This window comes from Cetorhinus maximus, chromosome 19 (genome assembly GCF_964194155.1).
Source record: "Cetorhinus maximus chromosome 19, sCetMax3.hap1.1, whole genome shotgun sequence".
Lineage (NCBI taxonomy): Eukaryota > Metazoa > Chordata > Chondrichthyes > Lamniformes > Cetorhinidae > Cetorhinus > Cetorhinus maximus.
This window is the reverse complement of record NC_135897.1, coordinates 90202802-90223600: the sequence shown is the minus strand read 5'-3', so window position 1 is coordinate 90223600 and position 20799 is coordinate 90202802. Positions and strand designations below refer to the sequence as shown.

General features: G+C 46.8%; 1 protein-coding gene across 1 annotated transcript in view; it reads left to right on the top strand.

The window, feature by feature from the left end:
• dvl3b (dishevelled segment polarity protein 3b) overlaps positions 1 to 20799 on the top strand; it is a 126482-nt gene that overhangs the window by 81186 nt on the left and 24497 nt on the right. The window contains exons 5-7 of the mRNA XM_078564361.1: positions 13146 to 13281; positions 18987 to 19080; positions 20447 to 20516. Coding sequence (XP_078420487.1) covers positions 13146 to 13281; positions 18987 to 19080; positions 20447 to 20516 — 300 coding nt within the window. The remainder of the gene's footprint in view (positions 1 to 13145; positions 13282 to 18986; positions 19081 to 20446; positions 20517 to 20799) is intronic.

Here is a 20799-nt window from a genome sequence, read left to right as displayed (position 1 = left end):
CAGACCCAAAGTGGCTAAATGGTACAGATCAGCCACGATCAATTAAATGGAACAGGCCTGAGGGCTGAATGTCTCCTCCTGTTTCTCTGGGCAGAATTTCTCCAATGGTAAGTGTTTCTAGCCCGATACCGGAGTAATCGGCAGGGAACACTTGAGCCCCGGATCTTGGGGAGATGGGGGGTGGGGGAGGCACCTGATTTCGTAAGGGGGCTAGTAATGGAGGTGCTACCCTCCGGGGCATGAGCAGGCTTACCTGCCACGCTTTCCCCGACTCTCCCACCCCCCACCCCCCTGTCCCTGAACCCTACACACTGGCCTGAAAATTGAGGCTGGGGTGAGAAGCACCCCTTTAGTGGCCATCGATTGGCAACTTACGGGTTTCAGTTGTTCAACCGGGGCCTGAACGGGCCTAGGTCCCACCCCCCTCCCCGAATAAAACTGTCGACAAGTCAGGGAACACGGTGGGAATGGCTCCCGGGAAATTTCCCTGCCAGCAATAAACCGGCGTAAAATTCTGCCCTACGATTGAAGCTAAGAATGGACATGGGAACTGTTGGTTGTATGTGTGACAGAACAGGGGGGAAGGGTGAAGGAGTCCTTTCCGATCGTGTGTGTAAATACGTTTTAATAACACTGAGCAGAACACAGGACTTTCTCAGGGTTCTGTACTGCTCCTTTCCTTGATGTGCTCTGTAGCGTGTCTCCACTCTGGTCTTTGATCAGACCTGCGGAGAGGGGGACCGTCTCATTGCTCAGCCCTTAGTCGTGTCTTTCAGGAGCTTCTGAAGCTGGTGCTGCAGAGACTGGGATTTTTTTTAAAATGGAAATACCTTCTCACTGTCTAATGAGGTGCTTGACCTTGAGAACAAAGCATTGCAAGAGTTAAAGGGAAGGAGGGCTTTAAAAATATACAGCAAAGAGTCACAGGTCACAGCAAGCAGGTGCTTATAAATTACTCCGTAAGAGTGGTGCGAACTCTGTTAATCTTTAATCTGCCATGATTCCAGATAGTCTTGTGGAGACAGAGCTTGTCTCATTTACTCGTCACACTCGCTGCTTGCTGACCTACATCGGTTCTCAGTCAGACAACAAAATTCTCATCCTTGTTTTCAAACCCCTCCGTGGCCTCATCCCTCTCTATCTGTGTAAACTACTCCAGCCCTATAGCCCTCCGAGAACTCCGCAGTCCTGGAATTCTGGCCTCTTGCACCCTCTCCGATTTCTATTGCCCCATCACTGGTGGCCGTGTCCTCAGCATCCTGGGCCCTAAGCTTTGGAATTCCTTCCCCAAACTTCCCTCTTTCTCCTCCCTCCCTTACGACACTCCCTAAAGCCTGCCTCCTTGACTAAAGTTTTGACCTGTTGTCCTAATATATTATATAGCTCATCTTTATAACGTTCCTGTGAAGCACCTTGGTATATTTTATTCTGTTAAAGGTGCTATACAAATGCAAAGGTTGTGTGGGTAATGCATTTGTGTTATGGCCTGTTCGTACTCTGTTGGTTTGGGGATGTTCACTTTGCCTGATGACCTGAGTTGACTCGGGGCTTAGTCATAGGCCGGAATCCTAGATATTTTTTTAATCTAAAAGTTTTTTTTTAGTTGAATTATTTTGTGTAGAGTGCAATGTCTGTCACTCAACATCTCTCTCAGTATCCTGCTTGGGTGTGACTGCGCATGTCAGCAGATTGGAACAGAACGCACAGTTACACTGTCTTTGGAATCCAGGAGTGTCTCCTTCAGAGATTCCAGGCTCCATACGGCACTGTCCCCAACATCTTGGGCTTCATAAGTAGAGTCATTGAGTACAAAAAACAGGGAAGTTCTGCTGAACCGTTATAAAGCTCTGGTTGAGCCACAATTGCATCCAGTTCTGGTCACTACACTTTAAGAAGATCCTTGAGAGGGTGCAGAAGCGATTTACCAGTATGATATCATGGATCGGGAAGTTGTTACAAGGATAGGTTGGGGTTGTTCTCCTTGGAGCAAAGGCGATTAAGAGGAGATTTGATCGCGATGTACAGGATTAGGACAGGCATAGCTAAGGTAGCAAGGAAAAGCTCTTCCCATTATCTGATGGTACAAGGACTCGGGGACATAGATTTAAGATTTTGGGCAAGGGATGTAGGGGGAATGTGAGGAAAAGCTTTTTTTAACATGAGTAATAATGATCTGAAACTCGCTGCCCACAAAGGTGGTGGAAGTGGAGAAGATGAATGATTTCAAAAGGAAATTGGACGGGCGCTTGACAGGTGGCAGTGGAGTGGGACTGACTGGATTGCTCTGTGGGGAGCTGGCATGGACTTGATGGGCCAAATGGCCACCTCCTGTGCTATAAATGACTCCATGGCTCTATGCCCCTTTACTTCCTGTGACTCAAAATTAAGGCAAAGGCCAAAGGTCCACATGAGACCTCCATAAGAACCCACAGAAATCTGGAGGTGTCTGAATCACAGATGTCCCTTTATTTTCTGGATGGTACACTATGCATGATGGGTGCTCTGCATACCTCTTGGTCTGCACTCTTCCAAGATAATCAGTGCCTTAAATCGATAAAACACGGTGTTATTACCAGTAAAATGACACCGGACACTCATCCAGCCACCAGGTATCAGCCGTAGCTCACTGGGTAGCATTCTCGCCTCTTGAGTCAGGAAGTTGCCGGTTCCAGTCTCACTCAGGAAACTCGAGCACAAAATCCAGGTGGACACTCCCAGTGGAGCGCAAGGGGAGCACGGCACTGTCAAAGGTGCCATTGTTCCAATGCAGCTGCAATAACACTCAAAAATCTCGACATCATCCAGGACAAGACAGCCTGCTTGATTGACACCGCATTCACAAATATTCACCCCCTCCACTGCCGATGCACAATAGCAGCAGTGTGTACCATCTACAAGATGCGCTGCAGGAATTCACCAAGCCTCCTTAGGCAGCACCTTCCAAACACACGACCACTACCATCCAGAAGGACAAGGGCAGCAGATGCCTGGGAACACCACCACCTGGAGGTTCCCCTCCAAACCATTCACCATCCAGAGGTGAGAGTGATTGCCCTTGACAGCAAGGCAGCATTTGACCGAGTGTGGCATCAAGGAGCCCTAGCAAAACTGGAGTCAATGAGAATTGGGTTGGAGTCAAACCTAGCACAAAGGAAGATGATTGTGGTTGTTGGAGGTCAGTCATCTCAGCTCCGGGACATCACTGCAGGGGTTCCTCAGGGTGATGTCCTCGGCCCAACCATCTTCAGCTGCCTCATCAATGACCTTCCTTCCATCGTAAGGTCAGAAGTGGGGATGTTCGCTGATGATTGCACAATGTTCAGCACCATTCACGACTCCTCAGACACTGAAGCAGTCCATGTCCAAATGCAGCAAGACCAGGACAATACCCAGGCTTGGGCTGACAAGTGGCAAGTAACATTTGCGCCAAACAAGTGCCAGGCAATGACCATCTCCAACAAGAGAAAATCTAACCATCGCCCCATGACATTCAATGGCATTACCATCGCTGAAACCCCAACTATCAACATTCTGGGAGTTACCATTGACCAGAAACTGAACTGGACTAGCTATGTAAATACTGTGACTACAAGAGTAGGTCAGAGGCTAGGAATCCTGCGGCGAGTAACTCACCTCCTGACTCCCCAAAACCTGTCCACCATCTACAAGGCACAAGTCAGGAGTGTGATGGAATATCGTCCACTTTCCTGGATGAGTGCAGCTCCAACGACACTTGAAGCTTGACACCATCCAGGGCAAAGCAGCCCAAATGAGTCCACAAACATTCACTCCCTCCACCACTGAAGAACAGTAGCAGCAGTATATTCCATCTAAAACATATAGAAACTCATCAAGGCTCCTTAGACAGTGCCTTCCAAGCCCATGACCACTACCATCTAGAAGGACAAGAGCAGCAGACACATGGGAACACCACCACCTGGAAAATCCACCCCCACCTTCTTAAGGGCAATTAGGGATGGGCAATAAATGCTGGCCCAGCCAGTGACATCCACTTCCCATGAATGAATAAAAAAAAATTGCCCCCTCAGGCAGTTGTAAAAGATCCCAGATCACTACTTTGAAGAAGAGCAAGGGACTTCTCCCCTTGCCAATATTTATCTCTCAACCGACACCTGAAAGAGGTTATCTGTTTATTATTTGATTGCTGTTTGTGGGATCGTGCTGTGCACAAGTTGCTTTTCCTACATTATAAACAGTGGCTACACTTCAAAATGTGCTTAATTGGTTTTAAAGAACGTTGGGATGTTCCGAGGCTATGAGAGGCATTATATAGAAGTGTTCATTTCTCCTTCATTCATCTGGTGGACCAGGCTTTGCCCTTCTGCCCCATGGCTTGTCCTGACTGTAATGGTGGAACCATGGACAGCTTGTTCTCTGGGGAATTTCTTCTGGTGCTTTGTAACTGGAAGCAGTGACTGCCAACTTGACCAGCTACAACCCAACCCTAATCATAAAATCAGCACTGAATGCTGTGTGGTTTCATTCGGTGGCTGGACTTGAAGCTGATCATGCAGAGCCTGGATGCAGGACCTTGGCCTAAGTACAGAGCCTGCACATGGGGCCTTGGTGCAGCCTGCATCCTGGGCCTGATTATGGTGTGGCGGCTGGGAGCTGAGCCTGTGTCATGGGCCTGAGTGTGGAGCCTGGGGGCGGAGACTGTGTCCTGGGCCTAAGAACAGAGCTTGGGTGTGGAGGATAAGAGTGAGCCTGTGTCCTATCTGGGCCTGAGTGTGGAGCCTGAGAGCGGAGACTGTGTCCTATCTGGTCCTGAGTGTGGAGCCTGAGAGCGGAGACTGTGTCCTGGGCCTGAGTGTGGAGGCTGGGAGCAGAGCCTGTGTCCTGGGCCTGAGTGTGGAGGCTGGGAGCAGGACCCTGTGTCCTGGGCCTGAGTGTGGAGGCTGGGAGCAGAGCCTGTGTCCCGGGCCTGAGTGTGGAGGCTGGGAGCAGGAGCCTGTGTCCTGGGCCTGATAGCAGAGTCTAGGGGTGCAGGGTGAGGGGAGCAGGGTGAGGGGAGCAGGGTGAGGGGAGCAGGGTGAGGGGCGCAGGGTGAGGGGCGCAGGGTGAGGGGCGCGGGGCGCAGGGTGAGGGGCGCAGGGTGAGGGGCGCAGGGTGAGGGGAGCAGGCAGGATGAGTCACTGTTTTCAGTTCAAACTGAGCGAGGAAACTTTTGTCAGGCAGGACGATTAGAGACTGATTAAATTGTAGATGTTTCAAAGTGTCATTAAGCAGCAATAATAGGGGCTGTGTGTGTGCTTCTAACCAAATTAAGGAGAGACTGAAAGATTGATGAGCTGGTTGGTCTGTCGTCCCTTCCTTGATTTGTTCAGCTGACCTTTGGTAGATGATGTGTATGTGTTGAGCCTCAGCTACTGATTTAAAGAGCTCGCACTTACTGTTGGGCAGTGGATTTAGTCCGAAAACTGAAACCAAATGCCTCACTCGACTTTTAACACCGTACTGATTTTAACTGGAACTCACTAACTACATCAGCTTGTGGGAGCAAACTGGACCAGGAAAATGAAAAGAAAGAACTTGCATTTTAATGACCTTTCATGGCCTCGGGACATCCCAGAGTGCTCTTCAACCAATGATGTACGTTTGAAATTTAGTCACCATTGTAATATTGGAAATGTGACAGCTAAACTGTGCATAGCAAGCTCCCACAAACAACTATAATGACCAGATAATCTGTTTTAGTGATATTGGTTGAGGGATATAAATGAGCCAGGACACTGGAAAGAACAGCCCTGCTCTTTCAAAGAGTGTCACAAGATCCTAATTTCCAGCTGAGAGGGCAGATGGGGCCTCAGCGTAATGCCTTATCCAAAAGTGCAGCACCTTTGGTACTGGCACAGAGCGTCCCAACTTAGTTTATGAGGTCTTGTGACGCAGTGGGTAGCATCTGTACCTCTGGGCCAGAAGCTCTGGGTTCAAGTCTCACTTCAGGACTTGATGACCACAGAAGGTGCGTTCATAACCTGGCCAAACAGGTTGATTATCAGCCTGTAAATCCTTCCAATATGTCTGATGGCAGGCGTTGAGCGGGAGAGTTTCCTGGTCAGCCATACCGCAGAAGGTAATGGGAAACCACTGCAGTACTTTGCCGAGCATAGTCATGGACCAATCCAATGGAAGTCCATGTTCACCAATGCCCTCTTAGGGCATGGGACCAGGGGGAAGCCAGTGGCAGACAGATGGGAAGTAAGAGCAAGCTTGGGTTTCAGTCATCTGGGGAAATGAAGGAAAGCTGAGAGTCAGGAGGAGTTTCACAGTTTTTAATGTCTGGGAAGGTAACAAACAGGAGAGAGGATAGTGTACTGTGTCTTTACTCCAACATAGGATAAAGGGAGGAGGAAGCAGAGTAGTTGGAATTTTGAAGAAACAGGGAATGAAACAGCACCGAAAACAGTGAAATAGTCCGGGTTGGATGGTAATTTTAACCTACTCAGAAATCCATGGGATCAGGTGGAGACTAAAATCAGACAGGGTGTAATACCTGTGTCTCAGCCTCTCGATGGATGGGTTAAGCTGAAATTACCCCAATAAGCCTGACAGAATGAGAGTGGATGAGCAAGGGATCATCTCCCAAATGAAGTGAAAAGTTTTCTCTTGCAATTGCTGTAATGATACATAGAAAAGGAAATGTTTACCAAACTGATCATACAAACATGTGGGAATATAGGAATTAGGAGCAGGAGTAGGACACTCAGTCCCTCAAGCCTGCTCCGCTATTCAGTAAGTTCATAGTTGATCTGACTTCTCCACATTCCCACCTACGCCCGGTAACCTTTCACCCCCTTACTTATCAAGAATCTACCTACCTCTGCCTTAAAAATATTCAAAGACTCTGCTTCCACACTTTGAGGAAGAGAATTCCAAAGCGTCTCAACCCTGCGAGAGAAGAAAATTCTCATCATTTCTATCTTAAATGGGTGACCCCTTATTTTGAAACTGTGATCCCTGGTTCTAGATTCTCCCATAAAGGAAACATCCTCTCCACATCCTCCCTATCAAGACCCCTCAGGATCTTAAACATTTCAATCAAGTCACCTCTTAATCTTCTAAACTCCAGTGGATACAAGCCTATCCTGCCCATACTTTCCTCATAAGACAACCCACCCATTCCAGGTATTAGTCTAGTAAACCTTCTCTGAACTGCTTCTAATACATTTACTTAAATAAGGAGACAAATACTGTCCACAGTACTCTGGATGTGATCTCACCAATGCCCTGTATAACTGAAGCATAACCTCCCTATTTTTATATTGAACTCCCCTCGCAACAAATTATAACATTCTATTAGCTTTCCTAATTACTTGCTGTGCCCGCAGACTAACCTTTTGCGATTCATGCACTAGGACACCCAGATCCCTCTGCATCTCAGAGCTCTGCAGTATCTCACCATTTAGATAATATGCTTCTTTTTAATTCTCCCTGCCAAAATGGACAACTTCACATTTTCCCACATTATACTCCATTTGCCAGACCTTTGCCCACTCACTGAACCTATCTATATCTCTTTGTAGCCTTCTTATGTCTTCTCGCAACTTACTTTCCTACCTATCTTTGTGTCATCAGCAAATTTAGCAACGCCAACTTTGGTCCCTTCATCCAAGTTATTTATATAAATTGTAAAACATTGAGGCTCCAGCACTGATCCCTGTGGCACACCACACATTACATCTTGCCAACCAGAAAATGATCCATTTATGCCAACCCTCTGTTTCCTGTTAGCTAGCCAATCCTCTATCCATGCCAATATGTTACCCCCTACACCATGAGCTTTTATTTTCTTCAATAACCCTGATGACGCACCTTATCAAATGCCTCCTGGAAATCTAAGTACAGTACAGTCACAGTTTCCCCCTTATCCACAGCACCTGTTACTACTTCAGATAACTCCAATAAATTGGTTAAACATGAGTTCCCTTTCACAAAACCATGTGTCTCTGCCTGATTACCTTGAATTTATCTAAGTGCCCTGTTATAACTCGCAAACACATGCGCTCATTCTCTCACACGCGCTCTCAACACATGCATTTGCATTCACACATGCTCACACACACATTTACTCACTCACTTAGAAGTGGGGATGTTCGCTGATGATTGCACAATGTTCAGCACCATTCGCAACGACTCATATTGAAGCAGCCAATGTCCAAATGCAGCAAGACCTGGACAATATCCAGGCTTGGGCTGACAAGTGGCAAGTAACATTCGTGACACACATGTGCCAGGCAATGACCATCTCCAATTAGAGAGAATCCAACCATCGTTCCTTGACACTCAATGGCATTACCGCCACTGAATCCCCCACTATCAACATCCTGAGGGTTACCATTAACCAGAAACTGAACTGGGCTAGCCATGTAAATACTGTGGCTATAAGAGCAGATCAGAGGCTAGGAATCCTGCAGTGAGTAACTCACCACCTGACTCCCGAAAGCCTGTCCACCATCAACAAGGCACAAGTCAGGAATGTAATGGAATACTCTCAACTTGTCTGGCTGATTACAGCTCCAACAACACCCAAGAAGCTCGACACAATCCAAGACAAAGCAGCCCGCTTGATTGGCACCCCATCCACAAACATTCGCTCCTTCCACCACTGACGCACAGTGTGTACCATCTACAAGATGCACTGCAGGAATTCACCAAGGCTTGTTAGACAGCACCTTCCAAACCCACGACCACTACTGTCTAGAAGGACAAGAGCAGCAAATGTATGGGAACGCCACCACATGGAAGTTCCCCTCCAAGCCACACACCATCTTGTCTTGGAAATATATCACTATTCCTTCACTGTCACTGGGTCAAAATCCTGTAACTCCCTCCCCAACAGCACTGTGGGTATACCTACACCACATGGACTGCAGCAGTTCAAGAAGGCAGCTCACCTCCACCAGCTCAACAGCAATTAGGGATGGGTAATAAATGCTGGCCCAGCCAGCGAAGCCCACGTCCCATGAATGAATAAAAAAAACTCATGCACAAGCACACCCACACACACTCTCACTCTTATACACACACACACACACACACACACACTCTCAGTCAGACACATGCACTCTCTCTCACACACATACACATTCACTCACTCACTTACTCGTACTCACGCTCACTCTCACATGCGCAGTCAGACACACACGTGCGCTCACACACACACAGCACATGGAAGGGGACATACAGGAAGGGTTATAGGGTCTATATAAATGCAGATTGTTGGAGTAAAGGCAGACATTATAGATAAGATTGATACAGGTTTCACTCTACATTCAATTCCTTGTTCCAAGCTGTTCAGCTATCTGGTTTCCAGTTAGACTAATCATTGGTCAGACATCCTGCTCCTGCCACACCGACCCACGCTTCCAAACACCGGTTTACTATGCTTCAGAAGCGTTAGGGAGGGGGTGTGGAGATGACAGAGAACTTGATGGTTCCTGAAACCAAGGGTAATATTGAAGGCGAGCTCTGCACAAGGATTTATTTCCCTCCTTTGTCACAGAGATAAGAAGCGATGACAGATGTTTTAAATTAAAAATGGTCTAATTAAAGTTGAACAGTATTCCCAGAAACAGTGCTTTTGTGTGCTAGCCCAATCTGATATATATTCTGGCTGTCCAATTGAATGTATTGTGGGGAAAACACTTGAGAGATACAAAACAATAAAGAAGCGAAAAGGACTTTAATCTTTTATATAAGAGAAACAGGCCATTTGGCCCACACAAACACAAGAGATAGGAGCAGGAGTAAACCACGTGGCCCATTGAGCCTGCTCTGCCACTCAGTCATGGCCGATCATGGGCTTCAACTCCATTTTCCTGCCCACTTCCCATAACCCTTAATTCCCTGGGGGAACAAAAATCTATCTATCCCAGCCTTAAATGTTTCCAACAAAGTGGCATTCACAGCCCTCTGGGATCGAGAACTCCAAAGATTCACCGTGCTTTGAGTGAGGAAATTTCTCCTCGTCTCAGTCCTAAATGATTGGCCCCTTATCCTGAATCTGTGCCCCCGTGTTTTAGATTCCCCTGACCAGTGGAAACAATCTCTCGGCAGCTACCCCATCAGAATTTTGTAGGTTTCAATGAAATTGCCTCTCCTTCTAAACTCCAGAGAATATAGACCCAGTTTACTCAGCCTCTCATCATAGGACAACCTCCTCATCCCATGGATCAATTTAGTGAATCTTCACTGTACTACCCCCATCTGATCTTTTCCATGTTTATTGCTTCACATGAACCTCCTTCCACTTTAACAACATATCCTTCTAGTCTTTTCTCCCACATGTACTTACCTCATAATCCAGAGGCTGAGGCTAATGCCCTGGGAACCTGGGTTCAAGTCTCATAATGTGGAATTTAAACTCAATTGATAAATCTGGAACTGAAAGCCAGTCTCAGTCATGTTGACCGTGAAACTATCATCGATTGTTGTGAGAAAACAATCTGATTCACTAATGTCCTTTAAGGAAGGAAGAAAGAAATCTGCCATTCTTACCTGGTCTGGCCTACATGTGACTCCAGACCCACAGCAACATGGTTGACTCTTAACTGTCCTCCGAAATGGACGGGCAAGCCACTCAGTTCAAGGGCAGTTAGGGACGGGCAATAAATGCTGCCCTTGCCAGAGTTGCCCACATCCCACGAAAGAATACATTTTTTAAAGTTGTTCAATTGAACTACTTGTGATAGCATACTCTGACCACTCTGTGTAAAGAATTTTTTCCTTAATTCCTTTTGAATTCATCAGTTCCCCCATCTTGTATTTATGGCCTAAAGCAAAAAACAAATACTGCGGATGCTGGAAATCTGAAATGGAAACAGAAAACGCTAGAAACACTCAGCAGGTCTGACGGCATCTGCGGAATGTTCCGTGCCGGACCTACTAAGCGTTTCCAGAATTTTCTGTTTTTTATTTCGGATTTCCAGCATCTGCAGGATTTTGCTTCTATTTAAGTGTTTAATTCACTGCCCCTTCTCTTTCAGGAATGCCCACCTTCTCTCTGACAGGATTTCCGTTTGTCTCTTTTACCTTGTTCACCTTCATTGCTCTCCATTTCCCTTAAGGTACCTACTAAACCTCACTTTCACAACCACGTCCCCTTTCTCCGACTGTCCAGCTCCAACTTATTCCACACGGATCCCAGTTGAAACCCCATTGCTTAAGGGGAGGCGGTGGCATAGTGATATTGTCACTGGACTAGTGTTCCGGAGACTCAGGGTAATGCTCTGGGGACCTGGGTTCAAATCCCACTGCCACAGATTCAATAGAAAATCTAGAATTAAAAGTTCTAGAGAGACAAATGACCACATTGTTGTTTATTGTGAAAACCCATCTGGTTCACTCATGTCCTTTAGGGAAGGAAATCTGCTGTCCTTATCTGGTCTGGCCTACATGTGACTCCAGATCCACAGCAGTGTGGTTGACTCTTAAATATGCTCCGAACAAGGGCAATTAGGGATGGGCAATAAATGCTGGCCTAGCCAGCGACAAATAAAAATAAAAAATCATGTTTCAAATCCACCCTTGACCACAGATATCTCCGTTCCTGCTGTTGTCGGAGCAACCTGAGATCCACACTTAGTACCGTGCGCCGCCGCTTGTACACTCTCGGCCTCTTTCCAGGGATGCTGACAGACCTGCCGGGCATTTCCAGCATCTTCTGTTTTTATTTTATATTATATTTATACGCATCCCCCCAACCCCAACCAAGAAGTGCAAGCGTCTTCTTTGCGTCTACTCTATCGAACCCCTTTGTCATTTTAAAGAGCCTCAGAAATATCTCAAAAGTTTCTTAAAAGGCAAGATGTTACTTTGAAATGAGGCAGGCAATAGCGTCCGCGCACATAGTGGGTCGTTTTATGCAGAGCAAGATCCCACAAATGACAAAGAGATAAATGACCAGTTGATCTGTTTTTGGTGTTTATGGTTAAGTGAGTGGTGTTTGGTGTTCGGGACACCAGGTGAACGCTCTGTGTCGCCAACAGGGAATTCCATCCTAAGACGTTGGACATGTCGCTGAGGTTTTTTTTTCTGGGTTTCTAGTAATGTGAAGCTGCATTCATGGCAGAATTAATTTTCTTCCAAGTCAGGAAAAGCTTGCATTTATATAGCGCCTTTCATGATCTCAGGGCGGCTCGGAGCACTTTGCAGCCAATTAAGTACTTTCGAAGTGTAATCGGTGCTGCAATGGGATATTTATGGTTAGACGTGACCTCAGTTTAACCTCTTATCCGAAGGGTGGGAGCTTGGACAATGCAGCACTGGCATTGTGGTATCGACTTGCACCGTGTGCACAGGTCTGGAGTTAGACAGCCTAACTTGAATAAAGGATAGGACAGAGAAACTTGCACTTCTGCAGCACATTTCGCAAGCTCAGGATGTCCCAAAGTTCCTTCCAGCCCACGCCTAACATTTGAATTACAGTCACTGTCATAATGTCAGGTAAGCGGTGGCCAGCTTGAGCACAGCAAGCTCCCACAAGCAGCGAGGGGATCTCTTTTTATTCATTCAAGGTCAGCATTATATTGCCCATCAAGTCTGACATCATCCAAAACTCTGCTGCCTGTGTCCTAACTCACACCAAGTCCTGTTCATATACCACTCCCGTACTCGCTGACCCGCGTCGGCTCCCCATCTGCCAATGCCTCCATTTTAAAATTCTCACTTGTGTTTTCCAACCCCCCGCCCTTGAGGCCTCACCCTTTCTCCTACCTCTGTAATCTCCGCCAGCCCTGAAACCTTCCAAGATTTCTTCCCTCCTCCAATTCTGCCATTTAGCTGAGTGGCCTGCCAGGCATTTCAGAGGGCAGTTAAGAGCTAACCGCAGTGTCGAGGGTCTGGAGTCAAATATGGGCCGGGACGTGTAAAGACTCTCAGCCGAAGACCCGTATCACCCCTCCACGCTATTAGTCACTTTGTGAAGAAGTGTGTCACCAGCTTTTGTACTGTTCTGCTGGCAGAGAGGGAGAGAGAGAGAGAGAGAGAAGCTGACAGTGCCAGTCTCAGGAGAGATACTGGGCACCTCTTGGGTACATCTGATTGTCCCGGGAATACTGCTCTAGCCCTTTTCTATTGCTGCCGTGAGCTTTAACCTCTGACCTTTGGCCTCTTGCCCACAGTTCCCCGAGTCAATGGCCACACGAAGCTGGAGAGGCGGCACGAGACTGGCGGCTATGAAAGCTCTTCCACCCTGATGAGCAGCGAGCTGGAGACCACAAGTTTCTTTGACTCGGATGAGGATGATTCCACCAGCAGGTACGAGAGTTGTTCAGCTAAAAGGCTGTTGGGGTTTTTTTTGGGAAACGGCTGACTCAGGGCGGTGTCAGTGGGCTGAGAGGGCAGTTGGATACGTGTGAGGCAAACTGGCTGAGCGATATGGAGGGTGGGCAGAGCAGGAATTCATTGAACAGCTTGGGCGTAATTTACTGAGGTGTCTGGGTCAGTTTGAGACAGGAGTTGTGGAGGGAGGTAAGGCCATTAGTAAGAGTATGGGAATTGGTGGTGGGAGCCAATGGTGACAATGACCTGCATTTATGTAGCACCTTCAAATTAATAAAATGCCCCATGGTGCTTCACGGAGCGTTATCAAGCAAAACTTAACACCAGGCCACGTGAGATATGAGGACAGGTAGCCCAAAAGCTTGGCCGAATCAGTTGGTTTTAAGAAGTATCTTAAAAGAGGTGGAAAACTAATGAGGCAGAGAGGTACAGGGAGGGAATTCCAGAGCTCAGGGTCCAGGCAGCTGAAGGCACAGCCGCCAAAGGCGAAGCGATGGAAATTTGGGATGCGCAAGAAGGTAGAATTGGAGGAGGGAAGAAATCTTGGAAGGTTTCAGGGCTGGAGGAGATTACAGAGGTAGGAGAAAGGGTGAGGCCTCAGGAGGGGGGTGGGGGGGGGTTGGAAAACACAAGTGAGACTTTTAAAATGGAGGCATTGGCAGATGGGGAGCAGACGCGGGTCAGCGAGTACGGGACTGGTATATGAACAGGACTTGGTGTGAGTTAGGATACAGGCAGCAGAGTTTTGGATGATGTCAGACTTGAGGGTGCAAGGTTGGGAGGTCCTCCTGATGCTTTCAATCTTCCCAACATGTAGTTGGAGGAAATTACAGGTCATTGAAGCCCACATGTTGGGTGAGCAGTGTAATTGAGAATCTGAGCCCCCGTGATATGTATGGGATACCAATGGACAGCGTGTAGTGGTGGGGGCCAAGGTTCGATCCTTAAAGGACTCTAGTGTTGATAGCTGTGTGATGGGAAACCATCGCCATCAGCCGTGGCCCAGTGGATTCTTGAGTCAGAAGGTTGTGGGTTCTAATCCCACTCCAGCGACTGGAGCACAAAAACCTAGGCAGCCACCCCAGTTCAGTACTGAGGGGGTGCTGCGGTGAAAGAGGTGCTGTCTTTTGGGTGAGACGTCAAACCGAGGCCCTGTCTGACCTCTTAGATGGAATAAAAATCCCAAGCTGTTAGTTCGAAGAAAAGTAGGGGAGTTCTGCCCAGTTTCCTGGCCAATATTTAATCCCTTAACCAACATCAATAAAGCAGAACAAAAACAGAAATACCTGGAAAAACTCAGCAGGTCTGGCAGCATCTTCTCTGCCGACGCTGCCAGACCTGCTGAGTTTTTCCAGGTATTTCTATTTTTGTTTTGGATTTCCAGCATCCGCAGTTTTTTGCTTTTATCTCAATAAAGCAGATGTGTCATTATTATCACATTGTTGTTTGTGGGATCTTGCTATGCACAAGTTTGCTGCCAAGTTTTCCCACATTGTAACAGTGACGACACTTCAAAAAGTACTTAATTGGCTGTAAAGTGCTTTGGGACACCCTAATGATATAAAAGGCGCTATGTAAATGCAAGTTTTTTTTCAATCCGTGGAGATACTCCAGGGACAGTCTGATCCAACAGGAACACATTGGTTTGATATAAAAAGCCAGCCTGCGCGATCTCGCACAAGAAGCACTTGTTCCAAATGACACAGATGTATTTAAGCTGAAACTAGATAAACTCACAAGGCAGAATATAGCTGAAGGATATGCTGATGGGGTTGAAGTAGGGCAGAGAGGAGGCTAATGTGTAGCCTAAACATCGGGCATAGACCAGGTGGGCCGAATGGCCTGTTTCTGTGCGGTATATTCCATGTGATTTATGGGTAATGAATGCTGGATTAGAAAGGAACAGTGATGTGGGAGTTCAGAAACTTAACTCAATAAGTGTACAGGTCTTCTGTAGGTGGTGCTAAGTAGCGGGAGAGATTCAGAGTGTTCAGAGAGAAAGGAATAAAACCCAGTCACTGCCGAGATGCAGCAGGTGTACAAATGAATTGCAAGTGACATTTAACATTGAGTAATTAAGGGAAGGTGTGACACAGTAAATAAGGGCACAGCCAACATGACTAACAGTGTTTTTATCTTATATGAGTAACAGTGTTACTCACTGACCCACGACTATCACTACCCGTCACATTGCTGGAGAGTGTAGCTTGTGGGTGTGAAGAGGATTATCTGTATCGATGGGGGAGGGGAGGTGACTGGAACCGTACCTCAGCCAGAGTTGGCCCCTACATGGGAGAAAACTTTCCAAGGGATGGATACTGAGCACAAAACAGTGAGAGCCAGTGCAGACTGTGTCTCCATGACTTTGAAAAAAAAACGATTCTCATGGAAAAGGTTGTGAAAAAGGAATATATTGGGAAAACTAAAGCTGTTGTCTTCAGTCCACACCACAAACAAACTCAGGCCCCTCGCCCGTCTCCCTGGCAATTGCCTGAGGCTGAACCAGACCACTCGCAACCTCAGTGGTCAGCTTTGACCCCAAGATGAGCTTCCGACCACGTATCTGCACCATTACTAAGACTGCCTATTTCCACCTGTGTAACATCGCCCCACTCCATCCCTGTCTCAAAAACAGAAATACCTGGAAAAACTCAGCAGGTCTGGCAGCATCGGCGGAGAAGAACAAAGTTGACATTTCGAGTCCTCATGACCCTTTGAAGGGTCATGAGGACTCGAAACATCAACTTTGTTCTTCTCCGCCGATGCTGCCAGACCTGCTGAGTTTTTCCAGGTATTTTTGTTTTTGTTTTGGATTTCCAGCATCCGCAGTTTTTTGTTTTTATCCATCCCTGTCTCAGCTCATCTGCTGCTGAAACCCTCATCCATGCCTTTGTTTCCTCTACACTCGCCTATTCCAACACAGTCCTGGCTGGTCTCCCACATTCTACCCTTTGTAAACTTGAAGTCATCCAAAGCTCTGTGTCTTGACTCACCACCAAGTCCTGTTCCACCATCACCCTGTGCTCATTGGCCTACACTGGCTCCCAGTCAAGCAACGTCTTGGCTTTAAAATTCTCATCCTTGTTTTCAAATCCCTCCATGACCTCATCCCCTCGCTGTCTTTGTAATCTCCTCCAGCCCCACAACCCGGCAAGCTATCTGCACTCAACGAATTCTCACCTCTTGAGCATCCCTGATTTTAATGGCTCCACCATTGGCTGTGCATTCAGTTGCCTAGACCCCAAGCTCTAGAATTCCCTATAAATCTCTCCACCTCTCTACCTCGCTGTCCTCCTTTAAGACGCTCCTTACTAATGCTGGGTCCATTTGTTGAAAATGATTACTGAAAGATATAAATACTTAAAATTCTAAAAAAAAACCAACCTACCTCTTTGACCAATCTTTTGGTCACCTGTCCTAATAGTACCCTTGGTGTCAAATTTTGTCTGTTTATGTTCAAGTTCAGCACTTAAGGGCATCTTTCTATGTTAATGCTATATAAATGCAAGTTGCTGTTACTCCTGTGAGGAAAACCTTTGCGAAAAATCAATGAATTTCAACATTCCATGTAAATTTTATTGAGAGCTTTTGATCGTTTCTGTAATGTCTCCTGCCCTCTTGTGGTGGACATGGTTTACAGCACCTCCCAGAAGGAAGGAATATGTTTAGTTTTTTGGGGGGTAATTTTTTCCCTCTAATTTTCCTTCCTCCTCAAGCAATGAGCTCTTGTAGGAGGTACAGTTCCACAAGCCAGTACCTTGCCAATTTGCCCATCCTTTGAGCATGAGGACAGATAGTCAGTCTCTAAATTACCTGCTTACAGGAGTCACTACATAGCAGTCAGGAACCAACAAGGCCCCCATCCCACACTTGCTTAGCAGCCTCCAGTTTGGACCCCACTGTGTACTAGGCTAGTCTCAATTAAAGTGACAACCCTGTCAATGTCACCATTGAGTTACAAGGTTTAAGTCCCATTCCAGGGACTTGAACACAAAATCTAGGCTGACATTTACAGTGCCGCACTGAGGGAATGCCGCACTGTCAGAGGTGCCGTCATTTGGATGAGGCGCTTAACCAAGTCCTTGCCTGGTGGACAGAAAAGATCCCATGTCACCAAGAAGAATGAGGGAGTTCTCCCGGGCCCACAATTATCCATTAACGAGCATATTATCTGGTCATTGTCACATTGCTGAATGTGGGAGCTTGCTGTGCACAAATTAGCTGCCTTGTTTCCTATAATGCAGTGGCAACAACACTTCGGAAAAAAAAATTGCTTCGTTGGCTGTTAAGTGCTTTGGGCAGTCCTGAAGTTATGAAAGGCACTCTATGAATGCAAGTTCATTCCTGGAAGCAGTGCTGTAAATGAGTGTTGTTTCAGCTTGAAGCAATGGCTTCAGTCAATCACATGAGCCTTGTACAGCATTCAGTCAGAAAATCCCAGATTGAATCTGAGCTGGCCCCATTTGAGACAGCAGGAGGGGCACTGCAAGTAAACTCAGTGCCCACACTTGGGCGGGGGGGGGTGGTTTCTACTCCAGATCATTTACCAGTGACTCCTGCCTGTCTGGATGTTGATCTAGCAACATGGGGAGGCCATTCAGCTCCTTGAGTCGTATACACCATTCAGTGAGACCATGGCTGATCCATATCTGAACTCCATTTTCCCGACTTATCTCCATAACCCTTAATAGTGTGTTTGAGAACAGACCTGTGAAGTGCTTTGGTATAAAAACAAAAATACCTGGAAAAACTCAGCAGGTCCAGCAGCATCTGCGGAGAGGAACACAGTTAACGTTTCGAGTCCGTGTGACTCTTCAACAGAACTGTTGAAGAGTCATACGGACTCGAAACGTTGGCTGTATTCCTCTCCACAGATGCTGCCGGACCTGCTGAGTTTTTCCAGGTATTTTTGTTTTTGTTTTGGATTTCCAGCATCCGTAGTTTTTTGCTTTTATCTAAGTGCTTTGGTATGTTTTATTACATAATATAAATATGCCATATAAATAAAACAAGGAAGATAAATCTCTCAATCCCAGGTCAGAAATGTTCAATTGACCCCACCACCACCACGGAGACTCAACAGCTTTTTTTGGGGAGAGAGTTTTAGATTCCCACTATCGATCGTGTGAAGAAGTGTTTCCTGATACCACTCTTGAATGGCCAGTCTCTAATTATAAGATTATGCCCCTTATTCTGGACTCTTTCCCTTTCATCCATTAACCGTCTACATTTAAAAAGAATACAAGCCTGGTTTACGCAACCTGCCCTCATCATTTAACCCTTTTAGCCCTGGTATCTTTCTGGTTAAATCTGTTTACAACCCCTGCAAGGTCAATATCATCATCTTCCTGAGGTGAGGCACACAGACCTGAACGCAGTTCCTCCAGATGGGGTCTAACCAAGTCTCTGAACCAACCGAAGCTTCACTCTCTCCCTTTGATACAAAAGCCAACATTCCTTTCGCCTTATGTGTGCATTAAGAATGAGTTGGGGTCTGCGCTGTCAACCGCTACCTTGCCTAGTGTTGGCCATCGAGGAGAGGTAATGAAAGATTTCCCTGTATCCCGTGAGCTGTCACTCCATCGAAGAATCAACATCTCGGGCAAGAAACGTAAACATTTAGAAGTGACGTTTGAACACAAAGTCTCTCACAGCCTTACTGTGACTCACTCCCATTCCAGGTTCAGCAGCTCCACAGAACAGAGCAACTCATCCAAACTCATGAGACGACACAAGCGGCGACGACGGAAACCGCGAATCCCCCGTATTGAAAGGGTGGGTGGATTCTTTGTCTCTTTCTGACTTCCTGTTACTTACAGACTCTTAAATACAGGTGTATCAAATCCATTTCTTTTGTACTCAACAAGGAAAAAGGCGTTAGTTAATGTGGAGGGCAATAGCAGACTTTACATGTCAGGCACCCGGTGTTGTTATCTAGCATTCCCAGCTTAGATATGAAATAAAGTTCCCTCTACACTGTCTCATCAAAAACTTCTAGGACAGATACAGCACAGGTTAGACCCAGAGAAAAATTCCCTCTACACTGTCCCCATCAAACACTCCCAGGACAGGTACAGCACAGGTTAGACACAGAGAAAAATTCCCTCTACACTGTCCCCATCAAACACTCCCAGGACAGGTACAGCACGGGGTTAGATACAGAGTAAAGCTCCCTCTACACTGTCTCCATCAAACACTCCCAGGACAGCTACAGCACGGGGTTAGATACAGAGTAAAGCTCTCACTACACTGTCCCCATCAAACACTCCCAGGACAGGTACAGCACGGGGTTAGATACAGAGTAAAGCTTCCACTACACTGTCCCCATCAAACGCTCCCAAAGCAGATACAGCACGGGGTTAGATACAGAGTAAAGCTCCCTCTACACTGTCGCCATCAAACACTCCCAGGACAGGTACAACACGGGGTTAGATACAGAGTAAAGCTCCCTCTACACTGTCCCCATCAAACATTCCCAGGGCAGGTACAGCACAGGGTTAGATACAGAGTAAAGCTGCCTCTACACTGTCCCCATCAAACACTCCCAGGACAGGTACAGCACGGGGTTAGATACAGAGTAAAGCTCCCTCTACACTGTCCCCATCAAACACTCCCAGGACAGGTACAGCACAGGGTTAGATACAGAGTAAAGCTCCCTCTACACCGTCCCCATCAAACACTCCCAGGACAGGTACAGCACGGGGTTAGATACAGAGTAAAGCTGCCTCTACACTCGCAGGTGTCTGCTGACATCCTGTTGAAAAGTCTGTACTGGGGATTTTGGGTGAGGACAGGATCTGGCTCAGCTGCAGGTTTGCTTTGGTCAAAGTGCCTTCTGATACTCAGTGGGCAAAGACGTACACCTCTGTGATGCCTTGAGACTGCCTGGCACGCACTGAATGTTTCGCTAACGTGAGTCCCTTTGAGGAGAGAGAGGGGCAGTAAAGGAACATGCAGAAGAGAAATGCTCTGAGCTCTTGTCCATGTGCAGAAAAACCGTCCAGTTCCTCTCACTCGGAATCTAGTCCCGTTCCTCTGTACCTTATAGGGATCCTGGGAAGGGTCCATGTTATTGCCCTGCCATTGAAAACATTGCTGGAAGCTGATGGGTTTATTAGGTTATGTTTGTGCTCTCTTTCAGTCCTCCTCATTTAGCAGCATCACAGACTCCACTATGTCCCTCAACATTATCACCGTCACTTTAAACATGGGTAAGTGCACTCTTCTCTACCAGGGAGTGGAGGGGTTGGGGGAATTGATGTGTGGGTCTGGCGGGGGTGGGGGGGAAAAGCACATAAGGTTTTTTTTTGCAAAAATCATCTTATTAGAAAGTTAAATGCTGAGGGATGCGTGGTTAAAATTTTGCAGCATGTGTTACAGTGACGGAGCATTGCAAAAGTTGAGCATTAGCTGCAACATTTCACCTAGAATTATACAACACAGTAGGATGCTATTTAGTCAACCCTGCCTGTCCTAGCTATTTGAAAGAGCGAT